General features: G+C 47.5%; 1 protein-coding gene across 1 annotated transcript in view; it reads right to left on the reverse strand.

Annotated features, from left to right (window-relative positions):
- KIAA1549 (KIAA1549 ortholog) overlaps positions 1-14,759 on the reverse strand; it is a 140,951-nt gene that overhangs the window by 74,848 nt on the left and 51,344 nt on the right. Inside the window, exons 3-5 of the mRNA XM_006861241.1 lie at positions 8,636-11,281; positions 3,254-3,342; positions 636-813 (exon numbers count right to left, since the gene is read on the reverse strand). Of these exons, the coding sequence (XP_006861303.1) occupies positions 636-813; positions 3,254-3,342; positions 8,636-11,281 (2,913 nt within the window). The remainder of the gene's footprint in view (positions 1-635; positions 814-3,253; positions 3,343-8,635; positions 11,282-14,759) is intronic.

Here is a 14,759-nt window from a genome sequence, read left to right on the forward strand (position 1 = left end):
TATTATCTGCAAGTATGGGTGTATATTAGCTGGACGCTTCACTCTCCACTCTAGTCCTCTGCGGCTATGTCACTGACTCTGAGTCCAAGAGTCCCCAGGTCTTGCCACACTGCTGGCCAACCAGGTCTCCACCCGGGTTCACAGGAGTCTATTGAACGTTGTAGGGCTTAGCTCGCCGCTTCATTGCTGTTTTTCCCTCACTTCCCCTTATCGGTGACCAACGTGGTCACCAATCAGAGGTTTGTTAACAGCTATCGCATCAGTTCCTAACAATAGCAACCCTGTAGAGGGTTTCTGAGGAGCGGCTTTGCAGTTAGCAGTCCAGTGCTTATCATACAGCGCCACACCAAGGCTGTGCATTATGAAAAAGTTTGAAACAGTGTGAGAAGGACCAAAATGGGACAGAGAGACACAACATGAGCACACGCTGTTGGAACACTGGCGTGGAAAGCCTTGCTCAGAACTGGGTTACCACCAACCTTCAACGTGTGAAAACCACAGAACCTGTGAAGCACAGTAAAATGAAGTATGCCCACAACTGATTTTCTTTTATTCCATGAAAAAGTTTTGAAGTCTATAAAAAATAAAATAAAATAAAGTTCCATTTACCAAGCGAAACAACTCTGCCTGCTCACCTGTTTGGACTTGGAACCTGGAATCAGGCACGGAGAAGGAAGGTTTCACAGACAGGATTAAGGGAGTCTGGTCACGCACAAGCTTACTGCTGATGAGCACATTGATGACAGATATTGCAGTGTATATGAAAGGGCTGGAGGTCACCAGGAATGTGAGGTCCGGGAATATCTCATAGACCTAGGAAGATAAAGACACAAAGGAAAAGAATTTCCATCAACCAAGAGAGGGCCTTCACTCAGTCTTAGCAGATGTCGTGCTGGGTAAAGATACATTTAAAACTGCAGTTGGTTTTGCATGAAGGGGCCACTGTGCTTCACTGAAAAACCAAATTTTATTTTGGTTATCCCTTCTTGACATCGGCTAAGCTTCTCAAGAGCACAAAATTCCACCAACCCAGGGTCACGAGAAAGAAGAGCCAAGGATATGAACTGAAGAAGATATTCCTCGCACTGAGTTATGGGAAAATCCAGATGCTTGTTATGAAACCAAATGGAAGGATAGACTCCTGCTACGGAACGGTCCAGTCCAGCAGAAACAGATTGGAAACCAGGGAAGCAATTTTACAGTTTCTGATTGTCACACTAAGGAGCCCTGGTAGCGTAGTAGGTTAGGCATTGCGCTGTTAACCACAAGGTCAGCAGTTCAAATCCATCAGCTGCTCCATAGCAGAAAGAGAACGCTTTCTGTTTCTGTAAAGATTTGTTGCTGTTGAGCATCATCAAGTCGGTCCAGCTCATACAGTCTCTGGAACCCTACAAATGGGTCACTATGAGTCGGAACTGACTCCATGGCACACACAGCAGCAGCAGCAACACTGAGGGCCCTGGCGTGACACTGTAGGATCAGCAGCAGACTGCTAATCACAAGGCTGGCAGTTCAAACCCACCAGTCCCTCTTGGAAACCCTATATAATGTTGCTTTGAGTCGGGCCTGACTTGAAGGTATAGCAACAAAAACAAAGATGGGAAAATGGAGTCCTGTTATGGTGCTGTTGGATAAGCACTGGACTGCTAACAAAGTCAGCACTTCAAACCGACAGGATGCGGCTGTCTGCTCCCAGAAAATTTAGTTTCGAAAACTCTAAAACATAGTTCTACTCTGCCCCTTAGAATGACTATGTGTTGGAATCCACTCAAAGACAGTGAGTTTTCTGATATGGGTGTTTTTACAAAGACCTTGTTACATTTCATTTTAAATATATTTTCTTTAACTTGAAATATCACCTCAATGTGTGGCCAATACCGAAGTGTTAGAAAGCTATTTTACATCCCTTTTTAAAATCCTAAATCTCTGAAGTTGGTATATATTTCAAAGTCACATGACTCATTCGAATGGGCACCATCTCACTGCTCAGTAGCCCCCTACAGCTGATACTGGCCCTCGTAGGGGCGGGTTAGGGATAAAGTGTGGCTTCCCGAAGGACACTGGTAGAGGAGTTACTAACACAGAGTCAGCATGCAACATCTGAAACCAACCTCTATCTCACTAAATATACATAAAAATACACACGTGCCATAATTGTTTGCAAATAACATGCCCAGCTACCTAAAGCATCCACACACACAATGTACAGAAATGATGAAATTAAGTAAAACAATTCAGCATAACACATGCATTATTTGCATAAAAATATAGTACTCACTCTAGAATCAAATTGAACTTCTAATCCTTTCATGCAAATCAAGGGAAACCAAATCGCCCCCTCAAACTCTGCCACTTCTGGTTTTAGACTATTGTTATTGTTACATGCTGTCCAGTCAATTCCAACTCATAGCAACCCTGTACACGTTTTCCGAGGAGCAGCTGGTGGGTTTGAACCTCCAAGCTTATGGTTCACAGTCCAGTGTTTATCCTACGGCACCACACCAGGGGTCTTGGACTAACTGGGAAAAACACAATCAAAGCTGCTCTGTGGATTCCGATTCTGACACATGTGCTACAGAGCAGAACTGCTCCCTAGGGTTCGTGGCATTTGACAGAAGCAGATCGCCAGGGCTTTCTTCCATGGAGCCAATGGATGGTTCGAACCATCAACCTTTAATTTAGTTGTTGTTACGTGCCGTGGAGTCGGTTCCGACTCATAGTGACGCTGCCCAGGGTTTCCGAGGCTGTAAATCTTTACGGGAGCAGAAAGCCTCATCTTTCTCCCGCGGAACCGCTGGTAGTTTCGAACTGCTGACCCTGAGATTAGCAGCCCGATTCGTAACAACAAACCACGTGCCAGGCTCCTTCTCTTAGACCCTTTTATGTTCCAACTCTTTCGACACATCCTGGTTGGCTCAGAAAAGCTTCCCTGATGAAGCTTGAGCAGGGAATGAACAAAACCCACCTACTGCCGCCAGTCGACGCCGACTCACAGTGACCCTGTGGGACACAGCCGAAGTGCTCCTTAGGATTTCGGGGACTATCAATGTTTACAAGCTCAGACAGCCTCATCTTTCTCCCAAGGGAGCGGCTAGTGGGTTTGAACCGCCGACCTTGCAGTTAGCAGTCCAATACCTAACCCACAGCACCCCCAGGAGTCACTCCTTAGGGAGAGGGGAGGTAAGGGAGGAAGAGAAGGATTGGAGGAGCATTCTAATTTAGTCTGCACATAGTCCCCATGGGTGGGACTCACCTTGAGCTCCACGGCCCGGTTGAAGTGGACACGCAGCACTTCTTTGATGGACGTGATGATGTATTCCTGTACAGCTCTCCGGGCAAGCACTGCGATTCAAGCCAACCACAGGTACATTAGACCCACCAGCAACAACGCAGTCCGAGAGTGTCTGATCCTCACACAGGCCTTGTCTGCTCAAGGCGAGCCAGCAGAGTTGTGACCGAATTTAGAACTAGCAAAGGGCAGTTCAAGAATCAAACTGCCGCTAGGAACTAGAGAACCAGCAGTGGAGATGTGGACGTCAGGAGGGAAGCTGTTTAACAGAATCCACTCAACAACAGGCTGAGGGAACCCAAGGGTGAGATCAGGAACTGACTGGGACCCACCAGGGCATAAGAGCAGTTGGCTGTCAGTCTCTTCTGGGTAAATGCCGGGTCTTCTCTTGACCAGGTCCTGTCAGGGACTGAATTGTGTCCCCCCAAAAAAAGATCTGTGGAAGTCCTAACCCCTGGACCTGTTTGGAAATAGGTTTTTGAAGGGCTGTCAGTTAGGGAGACATGAGGTCACAGTGGAGCAGGCTGGGTCCTAATCCCATATAACTCGTGTCCTTATAAAAGAGACACGGAGACTAGAGGAAGGGTGCCATGTGACGTCACAACCACAGTCAAGGAACCCTGGAAGCCTTCAGGAGCTGGGAGAGAGGCAGGGACAGAATCTCCCTCAGCACCTCAGAGGACAACATGGTCGACGCCCTACTCAGGATCCCAGCCTCGTACCTATGAGATGCACCATCTCTGGTCTCATGAGGCCCCACAGCGAGTGGTACAGGCAGACCTCAGAGATACCATGGGTTCGATTCTAGACCACAACAATAAAGCAAATGTCGCAATAAAGCAAATGTCGCAATAAAGCGAACCACACAAACTTTGGATTCTTAGTACAGCTATATAGTCTATAAATTGTGCACTGTAGTTGTTAAGTGTCTTCGAGTCAGTTATCCCGTATAAGGTTTCCAAGGCTGTAAATTGTTATGACGGCAGAAAGCCCCATCTTTCTCCCATGAATGTGCACAATAGTATTGTGAAAAAAGTTCTAAATATTGTGAGGGTGACCCAAATAGGACAAAGACACAGAGTGAGCACATGTTAACAAAATGGCTCCAACAGATTTGCTTGATGCGGGGTTGCCATAAATCTCCAATTTGTAAAAAGCTCAGTATCTGTAAAGGGCAAGAGAGCAACTATGTCTGGTTTGTCATGGCAGCCCCAGAAAACAAATACAGCCCCTAATAACAAAACACCAGGAGCTCTGGTAGCGTAGTGCTTACGAATCGGCCTGTGAACCTTAGTGTCAGCGGTCCGAAACTACCAGCTGTTCTATGGGAGAAAGGCTTTCTGCTCCCGTAAAGATTTACAGCTTCGGAAACCCTGTACAGAGTCGCTATGAGTCAGAACCGACTCCCCGGCACATAATCACCACCACCAATGACAAAACACAAGACATTAAAAACATTCAGCAGTAATAGCTTAGAAGACTTTAAGATGTTACTCAACAAAACTAGAAAACATCTTTTCAAGACTCACCACTAATTACGGGAAAGAAAAGATTCTCCCAACTCTTACGTATTAAAATTCTATATGGTGGTAGTGATGGTGTACCATCGAGTCGTCTCTGACTCAGTCTACCCTGTATAGGGTTTCTGAGGCTGCAAATCATTGTGGGAGCAGAAAACCTCATTTTTCTCCCGAGGAGCAGCTGGTGGATTCAAACTGCTGATTGTGGTCAGCAGTCCAACGGGTTACCCACTACGCCACCAGGTTCCTTAAAATTCTATATACTGTTGTTGTTAAGGCCATCAAGTTAGTTACAACTCACAGCCACCCTGTAGGTTTCTGAGAAGCAGCTGGTGGGTTTGAACCACCGATCTTGTGGTTAACAGTCCAATGCCTATCCAATAATGTCAAACCAGAACTCCATAAAATATTCCTCATAAGTAATTCTAGTTACATTTAATTTTTTCATATTCAAAAAGACCTAATTAAAAATGTGTAGTCATTCCCCTACGTTAAGTAAGCATATCTTCATTCCTACTTCTCTGGTAGCATAGTGGTTACGAATCAGGCTGTGAACCACAAGGTCAGCAGTTCAAAACTACCAGCTGCTCCGCAGGAGAAAGATGAGGCTTTCTGCTCCCATAAAGATTTACAGCCTCGGAAACCCTGTGCAGGGTCGCTATGGGTCGGAACCGACTCAACAGCACTTAACAACATACAACAACAACTTCTTTTCTCTATCATTTTTGCTTTCATAAACTTCTCATAATGCAGAATTAGAAGACATTTGATGGTACTACCGTTCAGTTTTCCACTTCCTGTTCCTAACTTTTAAAACTAATGGCAGAATCACTCTGCAAGCTGTGTTCTCATGAACGACCACAAATGGGTCATGAGTCTTGATTTTGGGATAGCAAAAAAATGTTTTAGCAAGTTTGGAAATAGAGAATCCACAAATAATGAGGACCAACTGTTTAGGGGGTTTCATACAGTTTGTGGAGAAATGGAATGAAAAGATGGTGGAATTTCTCCATGAACATTTGGAAGTCCCATGGTGTCCACTTCATTCATTCTTACTTCAGTCACCAAGAAACCATGGCCCATTGCCCACCTCCACTGCATGCAAGGCTCCCTGAAGGAGGGGCCATGTCTTATTCATCTGTAGTCCCTGAAAAAATGTCTAGAAGCACCTCACAAATACTAAGGACTCAATAATTATTTGTCTTGAGAATTAACAAGAAGGGCCATGGGCGGTACAGCATTTAATGCTCAATTATTAACCTAAGGATTTGGGGGCCTGGGGAGTAGAAGGGAAAAAAGAAAGCAAAATTTCAAGCAACTCCACCACCTCAGAGAATAGAGACCATCCCAGGGAATGGGGTAGAGATGGTGATCAAAGGTGGTCTTTTCTTTCCCCTTCCTCACTTCCACCTGTCCCCACTTCCTCTCTTTTCTTTTCCATTCATGCTGCTCCATCTGTTGCCATTTGTTTCTACCCATCAGCGCCCATCTCTACTGATGACCTTGCAGATAGTAGTCCAGTGCTTACCCTACAGCACCACCAGCAGTCTTTTCACAGACTTAAAGGAGCTCTGGTAGCGTAGTGGTTACAAATCGGGCTGCGAACCTTAAGGCCAGCAGTTCGAAACTACCAGCTGTTCCGCGGGAGAAAGAAGAGGCGTTCTGCTCCCGTAAAGATTTACAGCCTTGGAAACCCTGTACAGGGTCGCTATGGGTCGGAAACGACTCGACGGCACTTAACAACAACAACAACAATCTAGTGTGAATATAACTTATATGTGTACTGGAAATCTAAAATATTCATGTGACTCATTTTATTGCAATGTTCACTTTATTGTGGTCAGTTAAACATTGGGCTGCTAGCCACAAAATCAGGGATGTGAACCCACCAGCTGCCCCCACAGGAGAAAGCTGGAGGTGTCTGCTCCAGTAAAAAGTCAGAGTCTCAGGAACTCTATGTCCACTCTGTCCTACAGGGTCACTACAGGTCAGCATCTACTCGATGGCAGTGGGGTAGGGTTTTTCTTGGTTTAGAACTGAATCCACAATATCTCTGTGGGGCCTGTTTGCGCTAACAGACCACTAGACAGAAGTCATCTCCCAGGAGGAAGAGGTGAACACCCTGGTTAAGTGGGCCCTAGTTACAAGAAGTTCTCCTTGAAACAAGTCTAACTTTTATCTGCATGCCATCACGTGGCTAAAGCAATTGCAATTAAAAAAAATAATTTGTGTGGCTGGCAGGCAGAAGTGAAGATCAGAGTGTGGCTGAACTCAGAAGCTCTTTCGCGTCTCCAGTGGGAGTCAGGTGACATAGGAATACTTAAGGATACAACGTCCCTCCTTTAAAAGGAAAAAGGAGAACTGAAAAACAACAAGAAACTGCAATGCTTGGCCTCACATATTTGCCCAACTCTTCGATGGAACAAAATATGAAGGCTGTATTGTTTCAAGTGCCATCTGCGCACCCACTGGACTATAAGTAACTGGGACAGATGTGACCCAGAACCTTTCGAGCTCATTTTAATCTTCAGTTTGTTCTTTTTGCTACTGCTCACTAATACACATTGCAGGCCCTGGGCTAGGTAGTTTATATACATGAATTCGTTCAAACCTTTATGTTCACCCAAAGAAGGTGGGTTAAAGTATCCTCCTTGTTTATTTACTATACAAGGATCTAAGGTTCAAGAATTGCTCACAGAATGCCTAGGAGATGGGCAAAGAGGAAGGAATGAGGACCACCTCCTAGGATTATCTGACTCCAAAGCCTCCACTGCAACAATGCTATGTGAGGCTGAGTCAAAAAGTATTGCTACTTGTGCTCCAGTTCATACGTGCAAGGGTTTCTCTCAAATAACCTGGGTTTAAGCATGCAGCTGTGATCAGTAGATGGCTGCAGACATGTCCTCTCAGTAATACACGTGTCTTCATCTCTTTATGGTGGCATCAAAAAGACAGCTAATCAAAGCAGTGGCTTCCAAAGGGATCTTTGTGTGGGCCACCTACATTCAAGACAAAGAGGCCAGCGCAGAAGGTTTTGGCCACTGCTTTTGAGGACTCCAAAGGGGTGGACCTTGATAAGATTTTCTCAAAGGACCCAGGGCAATCACAGGGTTTATTAGGAAGCAACTTGAAGAAAATGGAAAACTCCATTGAAGAGAAAAAGGCTAGGACCGTTGTGCAGAGGGATTTTTTTTCCCATCACAATATACTTGCTCATTCTTTGAGGGTAGCAAGTGCTGTCCAGTGAGAATCTCACTGGGAAACCTTACCCCGTGTACCCTATAACCTGATCTTGCCCCTGTTTTTGGACTTCTTTTTGTTCTCCAAAGTCAAAGAACTTTGGAAAGTAACCGGATGATGGACTTGAGTCCCTCGAGGATGCCAAACAGCTGTTTTGACATGGTGTGAGTGGAAAAGCACACAATTCTCTGGGGCAGGGGTAGCGAGATGGAAGCATCGCCTTAGGAAGTGGAGAGACCTAGATGGAGGCTTTACTGAGAAACACAGCTTCCCAACTGAAACCTTTGTTTAATAAAGGTTTCTATGGTTTTGTCGTGATTATGTGACTCTCCCTCACACATCTTTAAGTATTGGCTATGGAGTCGGCTCATGGTGACCCCCTCGTGTGTCAGAGTAGAACCAGGTGCCATGGGGTTTACGATGGCTGGTTTTTCGGAAGGAGATCAACAGGTCTTTTTCCCAGGGGGCTTCTGGGTAGATTCATACCTTTCAGTGAGCAGCCAAGCGTGTTGACTGTGAGCACCCCCTGAGCATCTTAGAAAGATCACCCCAACCCAGAGAAGTGACTTTAAGCAGGTGACCTTACCAGCTGTGATCAAATAGGCATCGGGAACTGAGATGTCACACACATACGGTGGCTTGGTGGCGATCAGGGCTGGTGTGTTGACCAGGGCTTCAGGGCTGGCAGTGGTCCCCGGAGGAAGTGACGGCAGGGGATGAGCAGTAGGGCTCTTATGGGGATTCGGACTTGCAGTCTTGCTGCTCAGGGTGAAGGTGGTGTCAACAGTATGAACTGCAGCCACATTTGATGTGCTCAGTTCAGTGGAGGTGTTTGTTGGTAAATTTGTGGGCACAAACGATGGACCCACAAAAATTGGCTCTGTGAGGAGAGCTGAGGGGGTTACCTCAGAAACAAACGAGAAAGCTGATGGCAGGTACAGGTCTGTCATTGATAGCGTCACAGAAGGGCTGATGGGGGTAAAAGAGAGTAAGGCAGACGTTGTGTGGCGGTCTGTAGCACTGAGAGACGTGGGAGTAGAAAACAGAGAGGACTCAGTTGATATGAATGGAGTATGACAAGCACTCAGCAGTGACATTAAGAAAGTCCCATCAATCACAAGGTCAACAGTAGACTCAGAACTGGAGGGTGCCAGTGGGGAGACTGTAAACTCATGGGAAACGAGGGAAAACTCGAAACGGGAGGTAGTGTGAGTGAAAGCTGAAGTAAAGTCAGGGTCAGAATCTGTTGGTGAAACCATTGCTGTTTCAGAGAACTTGGAAGAATCAGCTGGGAGATTCAACAGTGATGGCATTTCAGAGTAACTAGCTAGAAAAGTGAATGTGTTTGAAAGAGGGTCTGAACTTGGCCAGAGCTGAGGAAACTCAAGGTGTGTGGAATTGGGAACAGAAAACACAGTTGCCTGCCAGCTGACAGAGGCAGATGATGTGTATGCCTCCATCAGACTAGACAACGCCTGAGAAACGGATGCAGGCGTAGACGCCAGATCTTCTGAGGTTGGAGGTCCCAAACTGCTGAATTCTGGTGGAAGTGTCGAGAAAAAGCTCGATGCAAAATCCAGAATACTCTCAGTTTTGTGTAGGGGAAAATGGGGTGGTTCTTGATCAGAGAAAGGCAAAGAGTCTCCTGAAGGAACCAAACTATAGGACGTATAAAGGCTTGGGTCTGTGGTGGAATGTGGCGGGGTGTTTGTATCTGCTGTGATGGAGAGAGACGAGTCAAGGGAAACACTGGTGAGGGCAGAGAGAAACAAAGCTGCTCTGCTGGATGACATGATTTCCGTCTGTACAACCAAGGAGGAGCTGAAGGACGCAGTCCCGAGTGACACTGTGACAGGGGGTTGGCCATAGGGAGGAGAAACGTGTATGGACACAACGCTACTCCTGTCTTCCTCCGCTGAGGCACTGAGGCTCGGTTCTGAGATGTCCCCAGACAGAGAGGAAAGTGAAACTACAGGTCTTGAGGGGAAAGGGGTAATCAATTCTTCAGGATTCGCCTCAAATTCAGAGAAGTCGGCTGTCATCTTGCTGCTCAGCAAAGTGAGGCGGCTTGCTTCCAATATGGTCCCGGGCAAGGTCTCAGAACTGTCGATCGAGCCCACATCTTTTTCCAGAAGGTTGGAGGACAGAGCTTGGAGAGGTGAAGACAGACTGCAGGACACACACCATGCAGGCAGTCTAGATGAAGGTGTGGGGCTCAGGACAGGCATGTCAGATACATGACTGGGGGCTGCCAGGTGGCCGGGCAGTTTGGACATTTCACTGAAGTTTCTCGAAAGAAAGGGGTCATCAGAAATATCCGCTGATGGAGTAGAAAAGGGAAGCAATGGGAGAGAAGGTGAAAACCATGGAGAATCTGTTCTGCTGCGGCCACCGGAAGCCAGGCCTGTGTGTGACACATGTGCGGTCGGAGGGATCTGAGGGGAAACAGTGCCTGTTGGCCCCTGACTCAAAGCGGGGGTCGCCTGCACGGAGCTGGCTGTACTCGTTTCCAGAACCTGCGCAGGGAGCAGAAATGGCTGCTGGGGGAGGCCGTCACTAGCCTCGGGCACTGGAGACGGGACACTCGGGGAGAGGAGGGGTTCTGCCGAAGCCATGATCTCGGGCCAAGTCCTATTGGCCGTGTGCCCAAAGATTTCCGTGGGATCAAGCACCAAATTCCTGCTCGGAACTGGAAGCCAGTCCCCGGAAGTGGGCAACGCTGACAAGGCCAGGCTGCGATGACCCGAGGGGTCGGCATCTGTCTCCGTCAGGGGTGGCTGCACGACCTGGTGCCAGGTGGACGCCACCTCTCGGTGGAGTGACGAAATGAGGGGCAGAGATGGCGTCGGCGCAGCTCCTGGCGGCCCTGGGGGCCCGGCTGTGACGTCCTGCATGGGCGGGAGCACCCGGGAAGCGGTCCAGTGGGCCTCCGGCAGGAAGTTATCCATCTCGTCCTCGTCCAGGGTCACCTCACTGCTCCTCACCGGCCCATAAGTGGCTGCAGAGCCGCTGGGACCTGCTGAGCTGCGGGCCATGTCTCCTTGAGGAACCAGGCTGTGAGCCAAGGTGGCAGGTGGCCATGCGGCGCTCGGAGGGTGGCTCCGCGGGGGTTCAGGGGCGGGTTCTGTTAAGGCCACATGTGCGGGGCTGAGCGCAGGGGACGTGGGCGACGTGTGTGACGTGGGCGACGTGTATGATGAGGGCGCGTGCAGCTCCAGGGAGGGCTCGTCCACTAAGGAGACAGAGGAGGTTAATTACAACGTGGCCCAAGTTCCCCGCTCACAGGCAGGCCGCAGTCAGCCACCAATCGCCAGACTTCCACTGAGACACTATTTCTGAAGTGTATGTGTGTGTGTATATGTGGTGTGGTGTAATGTAAATTGTGTGGCATGTGTTTAAGGTATGGCTGTATTTGTGTGGTCTGTGTACATGTGTGGCATGCGCGTGTGTGTTTGTAGCATGTGTGGAGCATGTGTATGTGTTTATATACGTGGTGTGGTGTAATGTAAATGTGTATGTGGCATATGTTTAAGGTATGGGTGTATTTGTGTGGTCTGTGTACAGAGATGTGAGGCATGCGCGTGTGTGTTTGTAGCATGTGTGGTGTGTGTTTGTGGAGTGTGTATGTGGTGTGTGATATGCATGTGTATGTGTTTAGGTACAGGTGTTGTGTGGTATGTACATATAGCTATGTGGTATGTATGTGGTGTGTGATATGTGTATTGTGATGTGTGTTTAAGGTATGGGTGTATCTGTGTGCTGTGTTTACAGAGGTAGTTTGGTATGCGTGTGTGGTCTGTGGGTTTGTGGTGTGTACGTGTGTGATGTGTGTGTACACACACTGACATTAATCTTTCTCTTACTTTATAAAGCTTCTACACTCATGCACACAGAACCACGGGGAGCCTGTTGAGTCCAATATCTCATTTATTACAGGGAGAAAGCGAGGCTCAGCGGAGGTCAATAAATCAGTGACAAGACCCACTCATAAAAGGGAAGCTGCCTCGACTTTGAAGCAATTTTCACCGTCGAGAAAGGCTGCCCCCAACAAGAAACACAGACAACTCTGGCGGCACCCCCAACACCATCACAGAGCATTTGGGGACCCACCCGGCACACAAGGCCATCCACCCCAGTTGGCTTTTATCTCTGGCCCCTCTCAAGACTCCTCAACTGCACCCTGACCACAGAGCCACCTGCGGCTAAAGGGCTTTGTTTACCTGTCCCATTCCTAGCATGGCTGAAAGTACACATGGTATTTATTACGTCTTCAGTCAAGTTTTCTTTTCTATAGAAGAAGTTGTTTGTATTGTTGATGGGTGCCAGAAGTCTCTTCCCACTCAAAGTGGCCCCACATGACTGAATAAAACGGTCTTGATAGGAACAGATCACCAGCTTTCTTCCACAAAGCCCCTGCTTGGGCTCTCACTACCAACCTTTCAGTTAGCAGTCAAGGGCCAGGGCTCCTTATTGTAAAGGGGGAAATGTTACACAGGTAAAAAGCAATCACATCACTGGGTTCTTTAGACAGACAACCAGCAACAGCAGACAAGACCCTGACATTACCATTCATGACGCTATTACCCAGAACTCTCCCCAGATGTAGGAGTACCCTGGCGTGGTGCTGTAGAAACAGCACTGCACTCCTAACTGCAAGGTCAGTGGTTCAAGCTCCCCCGCCGCTTCTCGGAAACCCTGTACAGAGTCAGTGTGAGTCAGACTAGCTTGATGGAACTTAACAACAACAAAAGTAAAACAAACCTTTTGTTTCTTAAGTGCCATCAAGCAGGTTCTGACTCATAGCGACCCTGTACAGGGTTTCCCAGCAACGGCTGGAGAGCTTGAACTGCTGACTTTGTGGTTCCCAGTCCAGTGCTGAAGCTACTGAAAATGGGGGACCAGATACACCAGTCTACAACAAAACATAAAATAAAAAGAGGGGGGAAATGGAGCTGCAGAACTTCCTACTGAAGAGGAAATCAGAAAACAAGTAGATTTGAAGATAAATAAATACAAATAAACCTAATTACAACACTAAATTAGACCAAAGCTTACTCTTAGCCCTAGCCCAACCCTTACTCTAACCCTAACCCTAGGCCTAATCGTAACTAGCCATAGTCCTAACTCTTAACTCCTTACTCCTACCCAACCCCTATAAAAATAAGGCGGGAGAGGCAATAAGATCACCATTCTAGCAAACTGTCTAGTGTATAGAGTAGAAAATTCCCTAAGGACAAATCCTTTTATGCTGCACCTGCTTAAAAACTCTGTTCTGCTACGCCATGGGAAACATGAGGCTTGCTGCTCCCGCAAAGAAGTGCAGCCTGGGAAACCCTATACAGGGGAGCTATGAGTCACAGCCAACTCGACGGACAGTATGTAACAATAACAACTATGCAACACCACAGCTTGTTTTGAAATATAAGATCTGAGGAAGGAGCCAGATCTCTTTCTAAATGAATCAGAAACAATTTGTAAGTGAACCAGAGACAACAGCAAGAAATAAAACAGCAAAGAGAAACACTACTGAGTCACTTAGCTGATGACCCCAAGTGGTGGTGGTGGTGGCATGCCATGGAGTCGGTCCCAACTCATAGTGACCCTGAATAGGGTCTCTGAGGCTGTCAATCTTTCAGGAGCACAAAGCCCACAGAGCGGCTGGTAGATTCGAACGGCAAGTCGTAACTCACTATGCTACTAGGGCTCCTTTGATGACCCCACTTATCTGATGTGAATGAGAACTGAAACAACTCGGCCTTCACAAGACAGAAAACAGGCAAAGTGGTCAAGAAAAGTAAACCCTTCTAACTAAAAGAGTCCAGAAACACAAACTTCCTCTGGAGATACGTGAGGGACCCCAGCAGTGTGGATTACCCAATCAGCAAGGCAAAACACACATTTATCCACGCTTACTTATTCATTAAGGAGCTCTGGTAGCGTAGTGGTTACGAATCAGGCTGCTAACCTCAAGGTCACTGTTCGAAACTACCAGCTGTTCCACAGGAGGAAGATGAGGCTATCTGTTCCCGTAAAGATTTACAGCCTTGGAAACCCTGTACAGTCTCGCTATGAGTCAGAACCGACTTCACGGCACATAACCACCACCATTTAACTCATTTGTAGTGAGCAATTTCACATGTTTTCACCACAGCCAAGATTCTGCTTCTAGGTCCGGCTGGCCTCTAGCTCACCGACCCCACAGCACCTTCCTCCAGAATCAAAACCTCTTTTCAAATTGACAATCCCTAACAGGGACCGTGTGGTGCTGTGGTGCTGTGGTGCTATGGGCTAATACACTGGATGGGGCTGTTTGAACCACAACGTTGGCAGTTCGAACTCACCAGCCGTTCCTCAGAAACACTATACAGAGTCACTATGAGTCAGGACATACTCTACGGCACATAACAACAACAGGGAGGGAGGGCCCACTCAGCAAGGCAAGCACAGGCTAAGTTGAGCTGACTTACGTGTAGTGAACGTTCCACATATTCTTCACCATATACACTAGCTTACTTGTGCTTGTTTACTAAAATCTGTGGTGAGCAATTCCACAAGGGCTTCACTACAGCTCACTACACAGCAAGGAAGCACAAACAGGCCCATGCTTACCTTGCTGAGTAGGCACTAGGCAGAGATGCTATTTTCCTTGCTTACGGCCCCAGAAGAAAGAAGCAGGTTTAGACGGGAACAGCTGGAATACTGCAGGGACC

This window comes from Chrysochloris asiatica, unplaced genomic scaffold (assembly GCF_000296735.1).
Source record: "Chrysochloris asiatica unplaced genomic scaffold, ChrAsi1.0 scaffold00041, whole genome shotgun sequence".
NCBI lineage: Eukaryota > Metazoa > Chordata > Mammalia > Afrosoricida > Chrysochloridae > Chrysochloris > Chrysochloris asiatica.